This window comes from Cydia amplana, chromosome 6, assembly GCF_948474715.1.
Source record: "Cydia amplana chromosome 6, ilCydAmpl1.1, whole genome shotgun sequence".
In the NCBI taxonomy this organism is placed as follows: Eukaryota; Metazoa; Arthropoda; class Insecta; order Lepidoptera; family Tortricidae; genus Cydia; species Cydia amplana.
The window spans coordinates 11198430-11225291 of record NC_086074.1 but is presented as its reverse complement, the minus strand read 5'-3'; the positions used below and the strand labels follow the sequence as shown (position 1 = coordinate 11225291).

At 38.6% G+C, this 26862-nt stretch overlaps 1 protein-coding gene across 1 annotated transcript; it reads left to right on the top strand.

The window, feature by feature from the left end:
- The first annotated feature begins 617 nt into the window (after positions 1-617).
- On the top strand, positions 618-24047 carry LOC134648871 (kinesin heavy chain). The gene is made up of 19 exons (XM_063503450.1): positions 618-941; positions 2533-2704; positions 2821-2964; positions 3044-3187; positions 3273-3397; positions 3487-3740; positions 3872-3980; positions 4940-5074; positions 5798-5970; positions 7497-7686; positions 10212-10502; positions 12235-12396; positions 15075-15241; positions 16181-16282; positions 19624-19741; positions 20787-21014; positions 22379-22493; positions 23164-23274; positions 23889-24047. Exons 1-19 carry the CDS (start codon positions 795-797, stop codon positions 23897-23899), a joined length of 2898 nt encoding a protein of 965 aa, XP_063359520.1. The 5' UTR covers positions 618-794; the 3' UTR covers positions 23900-24047.
- The last annotated feature ends 2815 nt before the right edge of the window (positions 24048-26862 follow it).

Genomic DNA, 26862 nt, shown 5'->3' with positions numbered 1-26862 from the left:
GTTAAACTACTTCAACTAAATTGAAGTAGTGATTTAAAATGGTACTTTCATTTCACTTTTGATTTTAATTAGTGGTATTTCTTATAATAACGTGCAAGTATTAAATACATATTTTACATATTATATTACAAAATGTAAAATCATTTATCCATAATTGGTGGAATTTATTTACACCGGCAACCCTGGCATGACGAACACGTTCGGATACACTGCATACAAAGTCATAACGAACATCTGTTTCATTTATAAGATGGTCAACCAAATCTTGTCACTAGAAAAAGGCGCGAAATTCAAATTTTCTATGAGACGATATCCCTTCGCGCCTACATTGTTCAAATTTGCCGGCATTTTCTACTGACAAGATCTAGTTGACCAAGTATATTTTTACAGTTACAGTTTACCTGTCTATTTATCTACTTCTATGCTACTTCTACTGTAATAAAGCAGTTAGTGCAGCTTTTATTCTGTTTTACATATTTATGATATATAATATATCGAAAACAAAACTGCGCTGATTTCTCATATTGTTCGTGTAACAGAGACTTAAATATTTCCTGTGTGTTGCCTATTCATCGATTTTTTTGCTTATGTTGGTAATATTTTTTAACCAATAACAAATTTGGGGCCTTTCTTCGAAGAGAACATGGCCGACATTTTGGTCTTGCTGTCATGAAGATTTTCTAGTGACAAATTTTACCTTTGTAGTTCTTCATGCACGGTTTTAAGTTCCAAAAACGTTTTATTTTTAATTGAATAGACGGTGTTTAGTATAAGATATTTTATTTTTATAAAACATGGCAGCTGATCGAGAGATTGCTGCTGAAGACAGCATAAGAGTGGTGTGCCGATTTCGACCATTGAATGACTCCGAGGAAAAAGCTGGTTCCAAATTTATTGTGAAATTCCCTTCGGGACCTGATGACAATTGCATTTCCATAGGGGTAAGTGAGCATTCTGTGTGTTTTGTACTGAGTTTTTGTATCATCGCCCTAAATTAGATCATGATGACTAATACATTACGACTCGTTCACCTGCTACGAAATGGCCTTTCTTTTTTATTCCGCTTCGGTGGTTATGATTACCATCACGAACTTTTAAAGAATTTGGCTGAAATCGAAACTTCTAATGCAGGAACGTCTTTGTTTTGCTAAAAATCAATACAAATATCTTCCGACCTTGACCTCGAATATTTTTTTAATAATTTGAATTGTAAGTATCACTAATTTACTTTGTTTATTTTTTTGATAGACTAAAAGATAACACCAGAATTAATTCATGTTTATTCAATTTTACTATTTGTATTTACTATAAGAATATTTTTGAATCAATAATACTTATATCTTCTTGTAAAGTATGTGTACCCTACTTTATTTTATTCTTAATTATCCATAGAAAGATACATTATTTAATGTGGTGTATCTAATTAAAACAGTCCGGATTTTTAAATTAAAATTGGATTGTTGGGTAGGTAGGTATGAATGAAATTGATTTTAAGGAAGTCAGAGTTAAATAATTTTGAAGAAAATAATTATGTCACAGGATTGGGTTGGGGTAAATAAAACAGTGGCTTACTTTCAAAATTCAAAAATTAATTAAGTAACCATATACTTACAATGTTTTTTTTATTTTATTATTAAATTAAAATATGTTTTTATAACTCAAGATATAATAACTTACTGTTGAAAATAAAGAAGCTATAACATTAGGACACAAGTTAAATAGGCTGGAGTTCAAATCTGATAAAAAAATTATTAACAAAGTAGTGTTTATGAAAGTATTAAAAATAAAACAATTCACACTAGGCTTCCATTCTTTCCCCAGTCCATCTCCTGTGGCGTTGACAGTGCCACAAGATTACAGAGGCTAGTTACGAACACAATTATTTTCTCACTAAATTATTTAAAATGTTGCAAATTGTATATATTTTGGGCTTTATTATTAACTGTTATCTCTAAATACCTGATACAGTGTATTACGAGATTGCTATCGCAGTTAAAAAATTATCTGATAACTTTTCTGTACCTTAGAAGTGGTGTATTAAAAAGTTGGGAAGTGTGATTTTCGAGTATTAAATAAAAAATGTTACCTAGTTTCATTGAACTCATTTGAACCCAATATGGCTAATAGCCAGATAGGTGTCATCATATCTCTTCTCTGCTTTAAAGTCTTTATTTAGCATAAGAACAAAAATAACCCATTTCCTTTTGGATAGGCATACATTTGGAATGGAAACTACAGAATATTCTGCATAAAAAGTATATACAAAATCATTTTGTAAAATAATCATGCAATTTATGAAAATAAATCTATGTTCTTCAATGTGTAATGTATACTACTATCATATACTTATTTAATTCCTCCTGTAAACATTAAATTACATTTATTATCACCCAGACTAGTTTGCTGTTAATTGCATAATAATCACCATACTTGGTAATAAAATATTTTTATGAGAAGCAAGCAGCAGTGCTTAAGTGCTAGCTTAAAAGTATATATAATTTTGCAATATTCTCAAAATATCATATTTTTTAGGGTAAAGTATACTTGTTTGACAAAGTATTTAAGCCAAATGCGACTCAGGAGAAGGTCTACAATGAAGCTGCTAAAAGTATTGTCTCTGATGTACTGGCTGGTTACAACGGCACTATATTTGCTTATGGACAGACTAGTTCTGGAAAAACACATACCATGGAAGGTGTCATAGGTGGGTACATCAAATGTCTATAAAAAGTGGCAATTTTTTTGCCAGTTTCTTATATATGTCTAATACTAAACTGTAGAGGTGATATTAAATATTAATGTATGAATGTAACTTTGCAGGAGATCCAGGGAAACAGGGTATTATTCCACGGATAGTCAATGACATATTCAACCACATCTATGCAATGGAGGAAAACTTGGAATTCCATATAAAAGTTTCATATTTTGAAATTTATATGGACAAGATTCGGGATTTATTAGATGGTAAAAACGATTTATGTTACTGGTTTTATTTTCTAACATGAAGTTTAATAAAACATTCTAATTTTTATTTTATTTTCAGTATCAAAGGTAAACCTCAGTGTTCATGAAGACAAAAATAGAGTTCCATTTGTAAAAGGTGCTACGGAAAGGTTTGTGTCAAGCCCCGAAGAAGTGTTTGAAGTTATAGAGGAAGGAAAGTCAAATCGACACATTGCTGTAACAAGTAAGTGCATTACATGCCCATTATGCAAAATAAGAATTAAGCATTGTTTAAAATGTGTAACTAATGTGTTTCCTTTTTTTTTCAGACATGAATGAACATTCATCTAGATCTCATTCTGTCTTCCTCATTAATGTAAAACAGGAAAACTTAGAAAATCAGAAAAAACTTTCTGGGAAACTATACCTTGTAGATTTGGCTGGTTCTGAAAAGGTAATTATCTATCTTTTTGTGGGTACATTTTCCATGATATGCCTTAGTTTTTCAATTATTATGTGTGTAATTTCTATTGTACTGTGTAGGTATCTAAAACTGGTGCTGAAGGTACGGTACTTGATGAAGCTAAGAACATCAACAAATCACTGTCTGCATTGGGTAACGTCATCTCAGCGCTCGCAGACGGAAACAAATCCCACATCCCATACCGAGACTCTAAATTGACGCGTATCTTACAAGAGTCCCTCGGTGGTAACGCAAGGACAACCATTGTCATTTGCTGTTCACCAGCTTCCTTCAACGAGAGTGAAACCAAGAGTACACTTGATTTCGGCAAAAGGTAATCTTTTTAGCATCGACGATCCGAAAACAAAGCATTATTACATTCATGTTGACTTTTGTTCTTAAACTGATGCAATTAGTGTCTGACCTAATCATAGACGGACTGATTATCACATTTGTAATTTTCAGGGCCAAGACTGTGAAGAACGTGGTCTGTGTTAATGAGGAGCTTACTGCCGAGGAATGGAAAAGACGTTACGAGAGAGAGAAAGAGAAGGTGGCTAGGCTGAAGGGCAAGGTTAGCATTTCTTTTGTGTGCAAATAAATTCTACAATTGTTGTTATAAATCTCATATTTCACGTGCTTACTCGTAACATATCTTTGCCTGTCAGACAATAATAAGAAATCTTTACGTACATTTTAGTCGTTAAGTACAAGATTTGATGGCACATTCTAGGGCTAGATCAGAGACAATAAGCCCCCACGCAAACTGATGATGGTGCTCAGTGGATTACCACCCTAAATAATAATTAAAAATAAACCATCTGATTATGGCTAGAACAGCCGATTGAAGATTCAATATATAAATAAAAAGTACAAGATTTACATTAGTCTAGGTAGAGTTTAGTTAAAAACACAATGGATTATAACGATTAATTTAAAATTGCAAGGCCATACCGTATTACGGTAGTAGGTTCGTCATGCATGTACATATGAATAGCAAGCAAGATATTTGTTAATTGCTGTATATCTAGCTAGGCAATAATAGCATTTAAACGCATGAATTTAGCGCCTCAAGCCCAAGGACCCTACGCGCTTAAAAAGTCGCTAACAATGACTTAATATTAACTCAATTTAACCGTTATGTTAGTTTGGACTCATAACTTGTGCCGTGGTTGTTCTTCAGTATTGTGCAATTTATGGTACGGTTGAGCCACTTCCCTGTAATTGTCATTAAAATACGGTCACGGTCTTCACACTTCTTTTTAAAGTAACGCTTCTCTTTGAGAAAAATCTACAAAATAAATAAATACTAACAATAAAATTATTTATGATTAAAATCTTTATTTACTTTGACAAAATTTCAAGGTGTCAATGAAAATTCTACCTTATTTTGTTTATTCAGTTTTAAATTTATTGTTATTTTATTTTGATGACCGCGCCAGTACGCTCGGGGAACAGAGTTAACCTGCCTTGCAGATGCAACTGGTGACGAATTGAGAATAAAAATGTTTTAATTTACACGTCTTTTGACAGGTTGAAAAGTTAGAGGCAGAGCTGGCCCGCTGGCGCTCAGGCGAGACGGTGCGGCCCGAGGAACAGGTCAACCTGCAGGAACTAGAGGCCGTCACGCCCGTGACGTCATTCATCGAGGACAAACCTCCGGCGCCGGTAAGCGACCGTTTATAACTGTGACTCATGTTCTGGACTGGAATAGGTTTTAGGCTAACCAGCTTAATGTGATCTCGAGGTCCATGACACTTATTAGGAATCAAGGACTTCATTTATACGGGTTTTTTGTTTGTACTCGCGCGCGGGAGCAATAGGGTGATCTAATTTACAGGAAAATTAGATTCGTTCCAGGATTTGTTACGTCATTGCGGTTAAATTGGTATTGCCATTGCTTCTTAAGAATGCATTATTTTATTGTACATATTGTTGGCGAAATTATTCTTGTTTGTTAAATGTTTTCCAGTTTTAGTAATAAAAGTAACTTGGTTTCGGATCCATAATTTTGTTTCGCTGCTAATAGGTATTAATATGTACCTAGGTACCTACTTTAATTTCAAACATAAATATCGTGACTAAATTAAGTTTATACACACTAAATTGCTGTAAATTGAAAGGACTCTCACAACTACAACGGAGTCATAATCTTTATCAACATATACAGTGTGCCATCTTCAAAATGAGATTAAACAAGATTTTAACTCGTTTTATGTTATTCTTGCTGTTCCTTCACACAGAAGATCATTAATTCGAGTGCCAGAAAAGTACATATTACTGACCACATGATTATAGAGACATCTCTATAATCATAAATGAACAAAAATGTTGTTTGCACGTCCCTCTTTTTCATTATATCCGTGTTAAAACGGCGTTGATTACTTTTAGCCGGTACCAGTAGCCGTTTCAAGTGCCGTGGAAGATGCGGCCATGCAGGGCAAGCTGGAGGCTCTGTACCAGCAGCTGGACGACAAGGACGAGGAGATCAACCAGCAGTCGCAGCTGGTCGAGAAACTCAAGGACCAGATGATGGAGCAGGAGGAGCTCATTGCTTGCACAAGGTGCGTCATGTCATAGAGAAATAAGTAAGACGAGTGCTCACTCCATACATCAGTTCAGACTATTAATTTCAGTGTCTACATCTAGCATCGAGTAGCGGAACTATCAGTACTGCTACTTGACAATAGATGTAGCACCAACCGGAAAGTCTTATCTCAATAGCATAAGACTTTCCGGTCGGTGCTACATCTATTGTCAAGTAGCAGTACTGATAGTTCTGCTACTCGATGCTAGATGCTAATAGTCTTTTTGGTACTAAAACTGATGTATGGAGTGAGCACTCTATGTATTTTTTTCTCTATGGTCATGTCACAGAATAAATAATAGTACTAGCCTACTAGGTACAGAAGATTCACTCTAACAAAACGCGTCTATTACGACAGATATGACCGTTAGGTGGCGCAAGCGCGAGGCAATCGGTCGTCGTTGGCGTCGGTTCCGTAGCGGTGCGCGGCAAATACTATGGCTAGACACCAAAATTGGTGTGGGCCGCATGTACTTTTAGGTACTTGTAGCTTCCCAGCGACGCGACGAAATCGCGGAGTGAGCCACGCCTTATTGTGTTGTAGTTATCGTAGGCACTCAACAGAGGATACCAATTTAGGTGAAAAGATTAGTGTTTCACTCACCATTACTGCAATATAGTTGGTAAACTCTGTTCTACTGTTTTCTGTACGGATATGATGGTCGTTCTTGTCTACGTGACAGCGTGATAAAACGGTGTCCGTCACTTTCTTTCCCACGGTGTTAAACAGTGACAGTTATTTTATCACGTGGATAAAGATGGATAAAGCTATCCATAATAGGCTGGCTGCATTAGATAAGGCATTCCTAGAGTTTTTACCAGCTCGCGAGGGCATGTTCTATCGATAGTTGGGAACTTCTGCTGTATAAGATATGGTGACCCAAAAAAACCTTTAGGATGATGATGATGAGGCGACGATTAGGTGATAGACATTTTAGGTTATGTCAAATATACCTACATTGTTTGATAGATAATCTTTTACTTAAAATTTTCGCGTTTTGAAAACATATGTGACGTTCCACGGCAAAAGGTACCTTATGGCACTTGGCGCTTACGTCGCATAGCGCTGCAATAATAATAGCGCGCGGCGGCGGAGCGGCGTTAATAATAGCGTAAGCGCCAATGGCCATAAGGTACCTTTACCCGTGGGACGTCACATATTAACTCACATTTATAGACGGGTCTATCGCGAAATTTATTAATAAACATTAACAATTAACATTATGTGTTTCTACCCCACTAACATTATGTCGTTTAAAAATGTGATGTCTACCCCAAACTTTTTCATACACTTTTCGTGTGGTAGTTGCACAAATCTCTGTTTTGAAATTTTGAGGGTACATCAGTTAGCCGCGACCACGACCAGTGAAACCTGTATCGAAACGTCAGTAAATAAAGGTAATTAAATAAATTTCGCGATAGACCCGTCTATAAATGTGAGTTACTCTTTTACTTTACACCCTTTAATTGAAAGATTCGAATTAACCCAATGTTGCATTTCAGGCGCGACTACGAAGCCCTGCAGGGTGACATGAACCGCATCCAGCAAGAGAACGAGGCCGCCAAGGAGGAGGTGAAGGAGGTGCTGCAGGCGCTCGAGGAGCTGGCCGTCAACTACGACCAGAAGTCGCAGGAGGTGGACAGCAAGAGCCGCGAGTGCGACCAGATGTCCGAGGAGCTGCAGGCCAAGCAGGTAACATATGGTCATTATCCAAGAGAACGAGGCGGACAAGGAGGAGGTGAAGGAGGTGCTGCAGGCGCTCGAGGAGCTGGCCGTCAACTACGACCAGAAGTCGCAGGAGGTGGACAGCAAGAGCCGCGAGTGCGACCAGATGTCCGAGGAGCTGCAGGCCAAGCAGGTAACATATGGTCATTATCCAAGAGAACGAGGCGGCGAAGGAGGAGGTGAAGGAGGTGCTGCAGGCGCTCGAGGAGCTGGCCGTCAACTACGACCAGAAGTCGCAGGAGGTGGACAGCAAGAGCCGCGAGTGCGACCAGATGTCCGAGGAGCTGCAGGCCAAGCAGGTAACATATGGTCATTATCCAAGAGAACGAGGCGGCCAAGGAGGAGGTGAAGGAGGTGCTGCAGGCGCCCGAGGAGCTGGCCGTCAACTACGACCAGAAGTCGCAGGAGGTGGACAGCAAGAGCCGCGAGTGCGACCAGATGTCCGAGGAGCTGCAGGCCAAGCAGGTAACAAATGGTCGTTATCCAAGAGAACGAGGCCGCCAAGGAGGAGGTGCTGCAGGCGCTTGAGGAGCTGGCCGTCAACTACGACCAGAAGTCGCAGGAGGTGGACAGCAAGAGCCGCGAGTGCGACCAGATGTCCGAGGAGATGCAGGCCAAGCAGGTAACACATAGATAGACACCATGGTCTAATAAAACATGGTCTTCTCTTCCCAGAGTGTCACTTGCCTACGTCACAATAACATTGCCACTTTATTTCAACATAACATGTTACATGGGTACATTATATCTATGGTTAATAAGTTAATTTATTTCTTTATAATTTAATAATTTTCATTTATATGTATTTTATCTTAAATTTTACAATAACACGTCATTTTTAATTATTCATTAGCAATATCTTCCGATTCACGAAAGAAATTTCAGACGTTCGGGTAATTCTGTTTACACTACTGGCAACACAGGATAGCGCTTTCACATTTGACAATCCGCCATTTTGTCCCTGACCGACCGTCCTTGTCGAACGCGTGTTAATTGTTATTCCCTTCTCGCTCAGTGTCAGCAGTCGCAGTGTTTTCCAAACTTTTCACGTCGTAAGCTTCGTAATTAATGTTTTGTTACGAAAATGGTTGGCTGCTCTATTCGGAACTGTAAGAGTAGGAGTGAAAAGTGCAGTATAGATTTGTTTTATTTTACTATGTTTCTACATGAATAACTTAAAATTAATGCCGTTAAAATAATTTTCACTGTTGGTTAAAATTCTCCCACATTTTAAAGTTTGAGAACCTGTAAACAGCATGATGGACGTAGGCAAGTGCCAGTTAGGTCATTCGCGAATCTCGGAATAGAGTACCAGGCGGAGTATATTATTATACCATGGATAGACACATATATAGGTACTCTGTTGAAGGTATCTGGTGACATGAATCGCATACAACAAAATAACGTAACAAAGGAGTAACATTTACGCCTTATTACAACGGTACCACTGCACAATAACTCATGGTGTTCCATTTCAAACCGAGCAATAAAAAGGTACAATTCAGCCAGGACTATTCTGACAAGAACCTAACAAGAACAATACACATACACACACACATACATGTGTGACTTAATACCACTAGTATACAAGGTTTTCAAGTTTTTAACGCTCTTCAAACATTTTCCTGATAGAGAAGTATACCTGACTAAGAAATGAGTCACATCCTTACGTATATTCATGCATGATACATGTAAACTTTAATGAGTGTGACCAAAGAAATGTTTATTGCTGGTTTGATTATGCTATACAATAGTCATTAACTTTGATAGACCAGCTGATTAGATTATTACCATCTACCAGTCATTAATTTTAGTGGACCATTTCTATTGATTGCTGTTAATTAATTTGCTTTTGTAATAATTACTCTTAACCCCTCCAGTCCCGCGGACGCTATATCGCACACGTGATTTTATACAAAATGTATGACAAACCAAAAACCCTTGAACTCGGAGGTTTTTAACTTACAATACAATACTCTTTATTGAACTGAACTCCTCACCTCACATACTTGTAATTTACAATAGATGTACAGTAACACCTACCTTTTGGCTGGGACTCGAGGGGTTAAGTTGCAACACGTGTATATCTTGTTAGTCCCACTGAAAATATGTATTTTATAATACATTATTGTTATTTGGAGCCTGTCGTGTCCCACTGCTGGGCAAAGGCCTCCCCCCAATTTCTCCACAAATCTCTGTCTAGTGCTATGTCTGGCCACTCCTTTAAAAAGGAGTCCAGTTCATCCCACCATCGCCGGCAGGGTCTGCCAGATCCCCGGTTTGAGTTTTCGGGCTCCCACTCTGACGTGATTTTGCCCCACAACTCACTCGGTATTCGGCAGACTTAACCAGCCCAGTCCCATTTTTGCTTGGCCGCCTTCCGAGCTACATCGACGATATGGGTCTTGGAGCGCAGCGTCGTGTTCCGGACACGATCCACCAATAATAATAATACATACATAATACAATCTAACATTGTAATTTATAAACAGACGGCGTTAGCCTCAGCGACGGCCGAGCTGCAGCAGCTGCGCGACATGTCCGCGCACCAGCGCAAACGCATCGCCGAACTGCTGTCCAACCTGCTGCGCGACCTCGCCGAGATCGGCGCGGCCGTCGGCGGTTCCGAGCTCGACTTCAAGCTGAACGTGGACACTGTGGGCAAGCTCGAGGAGGAGTTCACCGTGGCCAGGCTGCATATCAGCAAGATGAAGAGCGAGGTCAAGAACATTGTGCAGCGGTGCCACTCGCTGGAGACGGCCAATATTGACGCTAACCAGAAGGTAAGTTTAATAAATTGTCGAAGGAACTATCGAAGGAGCGAGATATTGACGTTTTTAATAGCAACATCACAACTATAAGACGGATTCTGACAGACAGATTAATTAAGTGAGCGAGTCGTATATGCGGTAGCATATTACTGTATCGATAAATGTATATTATTAATAAGTTTTGTTTTTCTAGTTCCGTAGGTACCCATATAAAGAGTATTGTTTTGTATTGTATAGTAACATAATAAGTATTCATATTTAGATTATTAGTGATAACACGTTGTAAAAAATTTAGTGCTAACCACCATTTGTTTGTTAACCTGTTGCTATTGGTGGGAACCTATAATTGGCTTTCTGTTATTTACATATATAACTATTGTACAATTGATAGCTGTTGGTTCTCCGAATAATAAATAAATAAATTGTCACTGTTCAAACTAATGTGAAAATGATTGCATGGGTATTTGTCTCGAGACAAAGTTTGGTCGGTCTAAATATGAATACGAAAGTAAAGCTGTAGATGCTAATGTATACCCACAGACAAGACATCCTCTAGACTGAGCATAGTAACGCTACCCCCTCTGCCACTTATACGGTAGTTTTACTCCATCTTCGAGTCAATCCCGTGCCGTGATTGGTCCGTGTCTTTGAACGGACCAATCACGGCACGGGATTCGCTCACCTCGTCCCCCCGCACCCCCGTATTTTTGGCAGCATCGGTTTCATGAAATAATTGCTCTAAACTCCGTCTAGAGGATTCCTAGTCTATGTGTATACCTATAGAATAAAAAGCAAAGTCAAAGCATAATTATCGTCCAACACTGCCTCTCGTTAGATACCGCAAACATCGACAGGTAATTACTCTGTGTTACGTTGTGTGACCTAGTTACGCTGCGGCGATAGGATATATACATTTGAATGAAGGCCATACTTTAGAATACTTAGAAAGTGTTCGTAATTCTTATTTTACCTTATGTAACTTAATAGTTACGGTCAGTCGGGTCGGCGTTATGTCATCACCTTTGTTTGCTTTTGATGTGCAATTTTGGATGAGATGCTATGATTTTGATCTTTAGTTGAATTAGTTTATTACCTAATCTGTCATAGCGAATGAATGTTGCTCTCTAATTTTTATCCACAATTTTTTAGGGTTCGTACCCGAGAATTTTATTGTTTTATTCAGATGCGTAGGTCGGTGAGATGTATAATATGATTCATATGTATAACATGACCCATAATATATGGACTGCTATAATATACACAGAGTGTTTCTTTCTAGTAACGCACCAATATTAAACAATGGAAATTAAATGCAATAAGAAATTTGGTAATTATTAGAGATGCACCGGATAGGCCGGATACCGGATAGTAAAATTAACACATTTTGGGGTAAAAAATGGAATCTAAAAAACAGTCACGGTCATAATACTAACGACACAGTAGATAGAAATGAATACGTAACCAATGTCACACAATACACTTATTTGTTTACACAAAAATACGCGCGCGCACTTGTAACTATAAACGAACTTACTACGTAATGACATGATAAAACTCGTTACGATCCTAGAAATGTGTGTGATCCTAGAAAACTCAAAATATAGCTATAGTTCCGCCGGCCGAATCCGGCGGCCGGATACCGAATATTTGGCCATTGTCCAGGCCGGATATCCGGTATCCGGCCAAACAACTATCCGTTGCATCTCTAGTAATGATCAACATCTCCGTTAACGTTGTGTTTCAGATCGAAGAGTACGAGCGTTCGCTGGGAGAATGCAGACTGCTCATCTCGCAGCACGAGGCGCGCTGCGCGTCGCTCGCCGAGTCCATGCGCGAGGCCGAGAACAAGAAGCGGCAGCTGGAGGAGGCCGCGGACGCGCTGCGCGAGGAGTGTGCTCGCCTGCAGGTAACATACACACTCACATGATTCATATTTTTCAGTGACCTCTATTATTATAATTAGGGGTCGGACAAAAAGTGCGGATGACGTAAAAATGACGTAATCTTGCACACAGGATGATGTTTGAGTTTGTATTTAAACTTCCGTGTGACATGTAGTAACAAAGTAGTATTAATGAAGTAACAAAATAATCGTAAATAAATCCGTTTTCTTATACATTAGTAAATATAAATTTCAGGGATGTTGCGGATGCAGATTTTTTGACATCCGCGGATGCGGATGCGGATGTCAAGATTAGGTACTTAGAAAACGTCAAATATTACATTTTTAGTATTTTTTTACTAAAAAAAACGAAAAGTTTAGTATTTGAGCAAGAATATAGGTGCGTTATATTTAATAAACAGTAACTTGGCCGACTTTTCTGGATCTAGACGTTTTCGTTATAGGTATTGACGAAATTACCTAGCACTTACGCCGCCGCTAAGACGTTCCTGTACCGACTTGTTCGACATCCGCATCCGCATAAGCTCCGCATAGATTTTATGCGGATGCGGATGTTGAAAATAATGCGGAAGTTCCGCGGTTGCGGATGCGGATGTTCGCAACATCCCTGATTATAATAACATAAGGGTGACAGCTGGCAACTACAGTTGCCAAAAGCATGTGTGGCTATAGACTGCTCGTGTCCTAACCGAACTACGGCCGAGTCTGTCAGTTGCCAAATTCCATAAATTAAAATCCGGCCTGCAATGGGGAAGCGAAGGCATGGCCGTAATTCTCGAGTCAAAATGTTTGGAAATCCTGGAGGACTAGGCGCAATGCAACCATCACCGAGATCTATAAATAAATTGGGATGTTTCGACCAAATGCCGCAAGGAACGGGTTATTCCCACTAGTTACCACCAAAGGGATAAGTAAAAGGATAAGGTTCCCAGTGGTAAAAGACAAGAAAAAAAAATCAGTAGTTACCACTGATAACGATTTGATGGTAACTAGTGGGAATAACCCCACGAAGTTCTTAAATAAGTCCAGACAAGACCGTACAAGTTAAAAAAAAGAATAATAATGGAATGCGATATAACATCGAAGTTTAACATTTACGCTGTACTTAGTGGTTATTACAACGCAAAAAACGGCGCGACAGGACATGCGTGAAATCAAAGCAGTTATTAATTGACGTTTGATGTCCAGGAAGGAGTTTTTCTGGCGCAACCGTTAAGTAATGGATCCGCTAACACTAGTGTGATTAGTCATTTGTAACTAATGGACTCCTGCCAAATTTAGCGCGCAAACGCAACATTGAACGCGAATTTTGTTGGTATTACAATCGGATCAAAAATTATTCTATATATATATATGTTATTTCGTTGAAACTCTGACTTGGCCGTTTTGCACACATGTGACTCTGCGTCCCTTTTGTTTTTCTATACTAAGAAATACGTGGTTTTATCATGTTTGAATTGCTATGTGCTACACCTACCCTTATATCTTATATAATTGCTAGGTGAGCTCAATAAATGAATCCTTGGTGATGAGATGAAGAAGATTTTGACAGTACCGAGAAAAACTCGACGCCGTTATATCTATCGATGTTTATTGATGTGTGTCGTTCGCTAATGCGGCTTCCTAGTATGTATTCAATAAATGAATTAATCTTTTGATAATAATTAGTGGACAGTACCATCGCCCACACTGCTAATAAGGTCGACCGATGGACAGTTCGTACACGGCGGGAAAAAGTTTATAACACGCGGGAAAATATGGAAGAAATTTGAACCTTATGCAATTTAATTTTAAGTTCAAATTTCTTTAATAAAATATCTCAAGTTACCAACTTCTTCCCGCCGTGTACCGAAAGAGTGTTGTAGTTTGTACCATAAGTTACGATCTAGCACACAAGTCAAGTTATAGAGCGTTCGGAAGTGTAATAGAAATCTGGCACACGGGATGTTTTTATCGTCCATAGTTTTCAATCCCCTTTGCGGCAGTATCTGATTGACACGTCCTGGAACTTATTGACTTAATTATGACCTACGAATTATCGGCTCCGTTTTTCGACTACACGGGCCTCGGTTTCAGTTTTAAACTGATGGTATATTGCACTAAAAGTTTTCTTCTTAAATATGAACAGCAGCTAACCCGAGAGCTACGGAACGTACGTTTCAAGCTTAAACCCACAGACAAGACATCCTCTAGACTGAGCATAGTAGCGCTACCCCCTCTGCCACAATTATACGGTAGTTTTACTCCATTTTCGAGTCAAAGTGTCTTTGTGTGACGTCCGTGTCTTTGAACGGACCAATCACGGCACGGGACTCGCTCACCTCGTCCCCCGCACCCCAGTATTTTTGGCAGCATCGGTTTCATGAAATAATTGCTCTAAACTCCATCTAGAGGATTCCTAGTCTATGCTCAAACCTACCGCTAGTCATTTGTTTTAACCAATGTATAGTGTTCGACGTGAGCGTCGAGCGTGCGTTTCGTGGCCTTTGAGTAAGGTTCGGTTGCACCAAACCGTCGTGTCACCGTGAGAGCGTTCGCATAATTTTACTGTATCGGAAGTTTCATAGAACTCTGCTGCGTGACGATCAGTCTGTTAACTGCGGTTGGTGCACCTGGCCCTAAGTGTATGTCGAAGCGACATGTTAAAACATAGCTTGACCGTGTGTGTGTCCGTGGTTCAGGCGGCTGAGCGCGTGTCGGCGGCGGCGGCGGAGCAGCGCGCGGACACGCAGGTGCGCGGCGCGCTGGAGGCGCAGCTCGAGCAGCTGCGCGCCGCGCACGCCACGCAGCTCTCCTGTCTGCGCGACGAACTCGCCACCGTGCAGCGCAACCATCAGGACCTCAAGGAGTGAGTACAGGCTGCCCTGACCCATTCAAACTTTGTTCCGCAGCTCCCGACCCTGGGCTCCTGTGATCAGCGACTGATTATCAATTTGATTTTGTCAAGTCTAAAACTAATTTGACAGCTAATATAGAGTGCGCTGTCCGCTCCGTATTTTATGCGATTATCTATTTAGGCTGTCAAACTACGGGGATTTTTTCCGAGACTTTACATAATCAATTCTGCATCGTATACATTTTCCAGACTATTTTACAGCCATTTTGATTATGCGCCCTAACGCCCTGATATATTTCAACAAGCATTTTTTTCGCAATGCAAAAAATGCTTTGTCATTACGTTTACTTTAAAAACAGCTAAATAGTCCATATTTAATTCCTTCCGCTGAATTATCATGTATGACAAATTTCCTAGAGATACACGCATTTTCTCATTAATTTCCATGACATAATACAGTCACTAACGTATTGCATTGAACTTTCATATAAATATTTGAACAGGTGTTACCTTAACCTTGACAATATTAATACCATTGATTACGCACATGTCGCCTTACGTAATAACGAGTGAACAATAAACTCGAACGTTTGTTTTATTTCTCTATATTTCTATTAATTTGTCTATATTTCTATTGTATAGTTGCTTTATATCTTTCTAATTCTTTCCAATTTTTAGTGTATTTTCCCCATTCCTTTTTGTGTAATATATGTATGTTTATCCTATACATTTTGTATGTATTTATATCCTTTATCTTTCTGGTACCTTGTACATTTTGCTGCATTTGTCACCCTCTTTTCACTTTCTCCTCTCATCTACTCAAAGGTTAACTGGAAGAGATCCCTCAAAGGGATAAGTTCGCCTTTGTACTTCTTACTAATTGTATGTTATTTTTAATATGTCTTTTTGTACAATAAAGAGTTTACTACTACTACTACTGTTTTGTTGCAGCACGTACCAGGAGCTGACGCTGGCGCGCCAGCAGCTCCAGGACGACTATGACAAACTGAAGCGCGAGGAGGCGGACAAGTCGGCCAAACTCAAAGAGCTCATGTTAGTGTCCCCGCGCCGCTACCTCGATAAGGCGGCCAAAGAGCACGCCAACCAGCAGATGCTGCTCAAAGACGAATTCGACCCCTTCAGGGACTACATGCTATCCCCCAAGGAGAAGCTAGGTTTCGGATACGCCATGCGCCTCGAGAAGGCCGCGGCGACAGAGGAAAAGTCGCTCTCGGCACTCCCCAAATCCTTCACCCGCCACTCCTGCAACATTCACCCCCTCCAGTTGCATCTACTTATCTCCGTGACCATGATCCTCCTCACCCATCGCTACCCTCAAATAGTTGTTTTGATTTAAGCTTACCCGGCTGTCTCTCATATTCTGCATGGATCTCTGTACACTTAGGACAATATTAGTTGCAGTGCCTTTTCATTCCTTGGTTGACCAAAACCCAGGGTTCCAATTTACGTGTGAGAGATCCATGGTTTGTCTTGAAAGTATTAAGTTGATGCTTTTCAGCTGGCTTATATTATGTATGACCTAATCAATAATCGATTTCTAAACGTCACTTTCTCGACGATAATATCAGCCAGTAGTGAAAATTACTCGTATTTATAACACCACTTTGGATAAAGTGGTACTTATTTTGGAATTTAACATATACCTTATTTTTTTATACATTTTTATGCTTCGCTTCCGAGAGTTGTGATGCTAGTCGATAAAGCATTTAATTAATTCACTAGTCACAGACTACTTATAAGTAGAGAATATTTACATTATCTATTTGTAAGATAAATACGTGTTGTACGCAGTCTACGTGTATTCGTAGTTCATGACTTCGTAGCATGTTTGATAGTGTGATGTGCATTTTAGTTTAATGAAAGTTGGTCGCTACTCGTACGTGATGTTAAGTTCAAATACCTACTTGTTAATATTTCGGGTAGGTAAATTAAAAATGTTGGTGTGTTTTCGTGTTGTGTTGACTTTTACACTGCCTTGTTATTAGTTGTCTAGTATATCGATCGTTCGGAAATCGTTGAACAGATGAAATTGAACGGTGCAGTTACTTTGGTCTCAAATTTCTAGTTAAGGGTGCAAAATTATGCACAAAATTTCAAAATGAGTTGTTTCTACAAAAAACGTTATGACGTTAAACTTGGTGCCCTATTGATATTCCGAGAAAAATTACGCCGATTTTTGTTTCGCCGACAACGATTCGCCGACAGGTTGTTTGGCAGAGTAACGATTGGCCGAATCTCATTACGCATAATAGTCGTTTGCGAGTGTAGTCAATAAGCAGAACATTGATACGCATATTTACTATTCGTAGAATAATCATTTAGTAACTGTCATAATTACCCGAGAAACCATTGGTCGAAACACAATAGGTCGAATGTTCATTTGGCATTAATATGGACGAGCAGAACTTAGAATATTCTCACACTTGCGAAGAAAAAACTAAATTTTAATCGAAATAATAAAATTATAAAATAACGTGAGATTTCAAATATTATGATGAAGTGCACCTGATGATGATTTTTTTAAAACAGTATGTTCAGCGATTACTCCGGAACCCATGGTCCGATTAGAGTAATTCTTTTTTTGATTGAAAGAAGTTACCTTCGAGGTATTCCCATAATAATTTTGGTTCTGATCTGATATTGAAATGCATGAGGAATCGACGGAACTCCTCAATTTTTAAAGGCATGTGTATTATGAATTGGGTATTTTCTAAAGTAACTCAAGCATTTCCTCCCGAAATCCACCAATTTGATGTAGTGCAATTGTAGCCTTACCAAGAGTTTGACACTATATATTCGCTAACTTCTTCGTAACTTACTTTATATGCATATACTTAACGCATTTACTAAAAAAATGATAATATTTTATTTCATCCTTTTGTTTCGAAAATTACGACTTATATGAAAAATGTGAAACTTTATTCGACTAAACATTGCTTAAACGAAACGATTACTCTGCCAAATGGAAATCGTCCAATAATAGTACTGCTAATTTACACAGAAGCGAACTGAACGGTATGTGAACCAAGAGTCTACGTAACGTTAGTCGACCAAAAGTTACATTTACAAATAAATGACTCTGCGAAACGATGTTCGGCGAATCGTTGTCGGCGAATCGATAATCTGCTAAAAGTTTCACGGAGAATCATTAGGTACCCGTTAAACTTATCAACTTGTAAATAATTGTAAATAGTTTAAATGTTTGTATAGAGAAGTCGCGCATATTTTTAACAAATATTTTTATATATGACTACTATAAACCATCAACATTTTTAGATATAGTATGGTTCACATAAGATAGAAATAGGATTATTTATTACCTAGTTGTGTACATTATATCAATTCGTCGTTCTAGTATGAAGTACGATGCAATAAGACGCTACTTAGGTAACATGGAACCATTAAGTAATAACGGCAATACAGTATATAAATATAATAAGCTTTTAGAACCATTTTAGGACATTCCAATGTTGGCATTTTATTGACGTATCATTTGCATTTTTTTTATTTTAATTATATCATGTCCTGTGATCACGCATGCTTGAGACATTGATCATCGCCATTACCACAGCAGTATTATATTGCATTTAACAGAACATTGTCCTTGTGTCCACGTCACTCCCTCTAGTCTATGTGCACTCGAAATGCCGAAGAGTGATTGTTGCCTCTATTTCCGATCATGCAGTCTTGTGTAAACAGAAATAGGTGTATTTCCATAATACCTAGTCTACTTACAAATGTTCTATTTGCACAAAGCTCCATCGGGTTGGTTCAAGACTTGATCTAGAAAACGTTAAGCCCTATGTTATAAAAAATGTTTAATGAGGAATTTCTAGATTAGTCTTGTAATGTGTAGTTACTATTAAACATTCTCTAGGATGCTAATTGTTAGTCAATGTACAGTTAAGGTCCAAAATGTTTACATTTCTTAGACTCATTGTATGATCTTTCAAAATAATGTAAGCATATCCGACCCCGGCTGTATAGTACTACGATTAAAAGTGTGCGCTTGTCATCGGCGACTGTTCATGACATCATCTCAACTAATCGCTGCCATAATTTCCAAGGCGCACATTTTCAGTCGCAGTAGCGTAAGTATGAAGTAGACGTAGTGCAGTCTTGTCGCAACGCCTTCTGCTTTTTATACAATTTTGAGTTGTCATTTTATTCCGCACGTATCCCATTCATATTCATTCCGCCGGGAGCTGGCGATCCGAAACGGCCTTACAGCAGGGGACGATGTATATGTATGGGTCGTGCCAAGTGACATGACAACTCAATCGCATCTGTTCGCAGGTAAACTCGGCAATCATACTTTTGTTTATTTTTTGTTTGTATTTGTTTGTTAAGTGATGATTTTTGTTTCGGTGCAGTCAAAGCGTGGAGAGGCGTGAGCAGGCGCGGGCCGATCTCAAGGGGCTGGAGGACACGGTCGCCAAGGAGCTGCAGACCCTGCACAACCTGCGCAAACTGTTCGTACAGGACTTGCAGGCGAGTAACTTTACACTGTGTATTTAATTATTAACAAAGGGAATTATGTACACAGAATGGTAAAGAGAGATAAATCAAGAAAAGAAAATAACACTGACATTTTCATGACTGAACTAAACGTGTTGTTGTGCACACGTCCGTTAAGCTTTGGATTCCTCCGAAAACGGTGCCGTCATATTACGGCCGCTATATAGCGTTGACTGACGTCACTAGAACGATGTCTATGTAAACAAGATGGCGCGGTTTCCTAGACGGCGTTACGTTACGTTGATTGTCAACGTAACGTAAGATGACGGCCGTCATGACCTTGTCGATAGTTTCGTGAACGTTTTATTAGATAGCGGTGACGCCATTTTGAATAAATGACACGTGATTTGAATAAATGATTCCGTACTACGATTGTTTTCCTCTTCTGATGATATTTCATCCTCCAAGTAAATTATAGATGATCAAGCAAATCTTGTCAGTAGGAAAAGGCGCGAAATTCAAATTTTCGTTATCCCATCGCGCCTACATTTTTCAAATTTGCCGCTTTGACCTTGGTGGATGACGGTGTGTTATGACGCCGTGGTACTTTCCACATGTCGCCACCGTAAAGACGGCCGTCTTTTGCTGCCGCTATATGACGGCCGTCATATGACGGCACCGTTTTCGGAGGAATCCAAAGCTTAACAGTCCAATATTTAAGAACCCATCAACGTGCACACTAGCGCCACTGCTAAATAATCGTGATTATTTCAATTTAACGAAAGATATTTAAAAAAAGGGGGCCGCTACGTACTGTATCTTGTATAAAAGTACCTTTTGAATACATCAAACTAGTTTCTATGTTGCTGGATTCGTCAATCTATGAACTCAAAACAAAAACGGCCGTTTTAATTTTGGACACAGTGATTTATATGCACTATCTCGAGGCTCTAGATTCTAGAGCTACTCGTAGGTTATCTCATATACAAGGTCGTCGCTACAAATTATAACATGTAAAGGGAATCCCATTACAAAAAAGTTTGTTACCTAACCTCTAACCATTGTCGCAAACTCGCAGGCAAGGATAAAGAAATCGATCAACTCTGAGGAAGGCGCGGAGGAGGAGGGCGGCTCCCTGGCGCAGAAGCAGAAGATCTCGTTCCTGGAGAACAACCTGGAGCAGCTGACGAAGGTGCACAAGCAGCTGGTGCGCGACAACGCCGACCTGCGCTGCGAGCTGCCCAAGCTCGAGAAGCGGCTGCGCGCCACCATGGAGCGCGTCAAGGCGCTAGAGACCGCACTCAAGGTACTACTCTTAAGCTTTGGATTCCTCCGAAAACGGTGGCGTCATATGACGGCCGTCATATAGCGGCCGCAAAAGACGGCCGTCTTTACGGTGGCGACATGTGGAAAGTACCACGGCGTCATAACACACCGTCATCCACCAAGGTCAAAGCGGCAAATTTGAAAAATGTAGGCGCGATGGGATAACGTCCCATAGAAAATTTGAATTTCGCGCCTTTTCTTACTAACAAGATTTGCTTGATCATCTATACTTTACTTGGAGGATGAAATATCATCAGAAGAGGAAAATAATCGTAGTACGGAATCATTTATTCAAATCTCGTGTCATTTATTCAAAATGGCGTCACCGCTATCTAATAAAACGTTCACGAAACTATCGACACCGTCATGACGGCCGTCATCTTACGTTACGTTGACAATCAACGTAACGTAACGCCGTCTAGGAAACCGCGCCATCTTGTTTACATAGGCAACGTTCTAGTGACGTCAGTCAACGCTATATAGCGGCCGTAATATGACGGCACCGTTTTCGGAGGAATCCAAAGCTTTACACTAATACCAATAGGCTACATGACTAATTTTCATTTATGGTATCAATCGATCGGGTTTGTTTTTAGGATCAAATGTCTATATTGGACCCATTGCATTAAAGTAACACAAAGGTCAGAAATTGTAGTCAAAGACCGACAGTCGCACTTCACTCGCGAAACGCCCTATACAAAACGGCCAGAGGCCGTGACGTCAAGGTCTCTGGGAGCCCATATTGTAGTATGGACAAAACAAGAAAATTGCGTTTTTGTCGGTGAAATATTGCGTTTATGTATATAGTTGCTATACAATATTTTTTTGGATGAAATGTAAGGAATCGAATGGTACCCTTACTTTTATCGTTTTTGGAAGTTAAAAAAAACTTAAATTTTGAAACTTTCAGGTCCTGTATTTTTGTAATTTTTCAATATTTTATTTTAATATCCACATTATTGTGATAAATTGCTCGTTTGCTATCTATTTTACTAGATTTTGTTATAAAATTCAACATGTGTCATCATCCCTATTGTTTCTTTACGAATGTGAAAGTGGGACTTTCAATGCGGGATGAAACAGTTTTTTTGTTCTTTAATGATACACCTCGATACGATTGGTTCATCTTGGTTAAATTTTGCTTGTGAATCTCTGAACACGCCTTGTCACAATAATCATAAAGTCTATATTACCTATTATAAATATTCAGCGGCATGTTTTAAATTTTGATTATTCATGATACCAGTGTAGGAATAAACTTCATATATTGTATTAAAGAGTAGCAATGTTAAAGTCGTTCAGCTTGATGATTACTGAGTTTACGTGATTTTTTTTAAATTGTAGGAAGCAAAGGAGGGCGCTATGCGAGACCGCAAGAGGTACCAATTCGAAGTGGACAGGATCAAAGAGGCCGTTCGTGCCAAGAATCTCGCCCGAAGGGGCCCACAGGCGCAAATCGGTACGTATTTTATTTTAAGTATGGCTATTTAATCCTTTTCCAGGCATAAGTAAATAATATAAAATTAAAACAATACAGCATGTTTATATTTGTTTGACACAAATGTATATTATAAACTAACTGCCATCTGTTTCGCAGTTTGGCAGTACTACTTCAATGTAACACCCATGTACCGTGTCTTATGTTCCCATACTAAGTACCTGTTTTTGAAAGAATTCTAATTGTTTTTGTTACTGTTCTTTGTACTAATGTGTGTTCTTTCATGTTTTATGTTTCTTTTTGTACAATAAAGTATTTTACTACTACTACTATTTTACTGTTCTTGTATGAATCATCAAATATTTATTAGTCCTTTTTTTTTGTTCTTTCCAAAAACAATTGAATAGTGACGAATAATTAAAAAAAAAATAGTTCAATGGCATTTTAGATTCGACAGACGTGTACAAGTAGTAGTAGTAGTAGTAGTAAACTCTTTATTGTACAAAAAGACATATTAAAAATAACATACAATTAGTAAGAAGTACAAATGCGAACTTATCCCTTTGAGGGATCTCTTCCAGTTAACCTTTGAGTAGATGAGAGGAGAAAGTGAAAAGAGGGTGACAAATGCAGCCAACAGTACAGTATGCAGTTGTGAGGGTGACAAGTAATGTGGGCGTTTATATTACAGCGAAACCGATCCGCGCCGGCGGCGGGCACCTGGTGGGCGGCGCGCCCGGCGTGGTGCGGCCCGCGCCCGCGCAGGACATCAAGCGCAAGTCCATCGTCGTGGGCGGCCGCGGTCAGTACCGACACACACACGGTGTGCCATATGTTAACATTGACAACACCCACACAAGGAATGTCACACGTTCTAGACACTTATATTTTAATACATTAAAAAACATGTTTTGTTTTAAATTCCGAATATAGGTACCTAATAGTTTTTTTTTAATTAATAATATAAGACTTCCGTATAAAGGTGGCTTATATCTATCTAATACCTTTAAACGAGCAATTCTTGTTTATTTATATATATATATATATATTTCGGGGATCTCGGAAACGGCTCTAACGATTTCGATGAAATTTGCTATATGGGGGTTTTCGGGGGCGAAAAATCGATCTAGCTAGGTCTTATCTCTGGGAAAACGCGCATTTTCGAGTTTTTATATGTTTTCCGAGCTTCTCACCCAGATATTTAATGTTATTTGTGCCAGCTATTCAGTTTATATACTGAATTAAAGGTAACTCTTAAAAGTTACTTTAGTATCAACCCGAATTCGATTCTAGTAAAAGACAAATTGTTTGGTCGTAAATCATGATCTCTGTCCCTGGGTTTTATTGGATTAATTGTATTTCAAAAACCAACAGAAGCTTTCGAATAATAAATGAATGTTTAAATTTTTGTTTCAGATGAAAGTTGAAGAGCTAACCGCATCAGGTCTTAGAGAATTTAAATGGAACTTCATAGGTGTACCTAACTTACGGCGAAAATCATTCTCGAGCATTATATCCATTACAATAAAAATACGTGTTTAATAAAAGCCTAATTTAAGCTGCAACAAAAAAAAATATCGTAGTTCTCTTAAGCTTAAATGTTTCGGGCGATCTAATTAATATTGTCAGTGCACATGGACTTAGACGGTATAGCTTTTTGCTAATATTTAAGCTACTTAAAATTCGATATGTATAATTGTTAGGTACCCCTGCAAAAAGTATTACTTTTTATATAATCAGATCCGAAGCGTTGACGGTTGCTTTTTTTTACAAAGGAGATATAATATTTTTATGAAATGACAAAGTATTAAATTTAGCTTGAGAACGTCTTGAGTGCTGATTGCTGATCGCATTACATACTAAATTAAATATTCTAATTAATGTTAGTGGTATGATTCCGTGGGATGAAATGCGGCCGATGAAAGTACGTTAAATGTGCAGTACAAAGACACCGAGCCAGTTACCAAGATTTCTGGAATCACTGAGACAGTGCTCCCATTTCTCCCATCGGACACGATTCACGTTTTCAAAAGTTGCAATACGTTATTATGTTAAGATTCGCTGTGAACAATTTGCAGACTTGCATATGCTACCGCACAAATAAAATAAAAATACAAAAAAATGTTTTAAAATAAGTGTCTATTACGGTTGCTGTAAAGTCCTCGTAATCACGTGTGGTGGCAAATGCATACCAGTATGCATCTTCAATGTGTAGTTGTAGATTAGGCTTCATTGATATATATTTTTATATATTGTGATAAGCGTTGTTATGCCGACAAGCGAGCATTTATTTAATTACTAACGAAAGATTCGGTACGTTCGTTAAGGTGTCATGGGTGATAACGCGAACTCTAAACAGTCAGGAACAGTTCATAATAGATAGTCGGGCTTTGGATTCAGGACGAGAGTGCCTGCGCGACTTGCTGCAACTAGCAAGTTCTCTGCTGTCAGGCGCAATCTGCGACGCCAGAAGGATTCACATTTTACATTTTTAGTGGGTGATTTTTGTGTTCCATCCGGGAATATGAAAATCTCATTCAGCTAATTACATTTTTGATCTGGTTACATAGGAATACATATAAAATAATATTTACCAATGCGTAGTAAAAGCACTTATAGAAGAGTTACTGCATATATTAATGTAGGTTGGTTATCATTCATCATCACCTTTCGCTTAGCTCTCCTCGCGCGTCATGTTCACGTTTGCTTGTGATCTGTGATTTTAGCACATAATATAATGAACCCCGTCTGCTTAGAAAGTCTCAGTGGTTATTTTAGTTAAGTTCCGAGCATATGTGTAATGCCGCAGAACGTAAACGATAAACGTGCAATATTCCTTTCAAGAGTTTCAAGCACATAATAAACTATAGCCTGACCAGTAATATAGGATAATTGTCAAGAGGGCGCTGTTATTCTCATGTATAGGGTGACCATTCAGTGTAGTATGAAAAAATTAGTTCCAGTGAAATTCCGCAACATGGCGCACCCTCAATAGATCCTGGTTCACCTATAATGACAAGTGATGCTTAAAATACCCAGTACCCGATTGGTTGAAGTTCTCTATTGCTTTTAGGATACATCCGCTTCATCTAGATCTGTAACTTATATAAGTACTTACGTATGTAATCACGGAGAGGGGCCAGCAGTGCCGCGTCGCGTACATGAGGAGTTATGGAACTACGTGAACCACATGTCAGAAAACCAAAGATAAATCACATTTTTAGATTTATTGATTGAGATTAAATGCCACCTGAAATTCAATAAGTTATATCCCGAATTACTCGATGGTTCCAAAGCTCCTTGTTTTTCTTGCAATACATATATGATTTAGGTGTAAAGTTATAGTAAATTATTTCACAATTAAGTTAGGTTCTCGATTTTATAATTTTTTATTTATTGTTTCACGAACCAAAATTATCTCGTTTTTTTTTTCACTTTTAAAGTGTTGTACGCTTTTTTACATACCTCTATTTACATTATTTTAACAATCATGATCAAATACATATATTTTTTCATTAAAAATGGGGATGTAAGCAAAGATGCATTCCACGAGGAAACTCAAGTCTGTGTCTTTGTCGTCGTTAAGTCTAGATTGTTTTGTTTTGTTGTCGTGTAGGTACATAAGAGGCTACCCTCGGTTACTGCGCCTGTGGTGGCGCTCGACGGGCTCCGGCGCATCGCAAACAAACCGACAGGCTTGCCTTTGCACCAAGTGATTTAGTTTGTATTGACATCTTTTGTATGATGTATTTAATATACAGGAAATTCTCAGAAAGAGCGTTTTCTTGATTTTTATTTATTATAAAAATAAAATTATGAATTTAATTTGCTAGAGTGTTTTTTATTTCCCCATTCCTAAGCCTCTGTATAAAATTCATTAAAATATGAATATCTACATCCAGAGTGCAGTATACTCCTGAAATAATCTTTAATATTTTGTGAACTGCCGCAAAAAAAAACTTTTTTATATTGTACTAAGACAAATATACTCGTCAAGACGATTTTAATGGGCCCAACCCAAAACCATAATTATTTTATTACTACATTTATTATGGTACACTCCAGTCTACATAAGTTATCTAGGTATATGCTATCAGCCTATTGAAAATATGGGAAGTGGGTCAAGCGTATCTGGGGGGCGATTTTTGAATTTCGATCGCTCGATTTCGTCACTCGAAAATCGGTGGAAAACGGCTAAATGCTAATTTTTGAAATACGAGCGATCGAAATTTGGAATCTATTGGTATTGACCACTCGATTTCAATTCTATTAGTAGAATTTAAATACCTAGTAGTGGAGATATTAATTAACGAAATCGAGTGGTCGAAATTAAAAAATCGGCCCCCTGGGGGTTTTTTTTTGTTGTCCCCTACACTTTTTTTTCAAATTT

Excerpts from the sequence above, each read along its gene's own strand:
- LOC134648871 (XM_063503450.1), top strand. The coding sequence starts at position 795 with ATGGCAGCTGATCGAGAGATTGCTGCTGAAGACAGCATAAGAGTGGTG. Across the intron at positions 942-2,532 it reads ACAATTGCATTTCCATAGGG|GGTAAAGTATACTTGTTTGA; the intron begins GTAAGTGAGCAT and ends CATATTTTTTAG. Across the intron at positions 16,283-19,623 it reads GCCAAACTCAAAGAGCTCAT|TCAAAGCGTGGAGAGGCGTG; the intron begins GTTAGTGTCCCC and ends GTTTCGGTGCAG.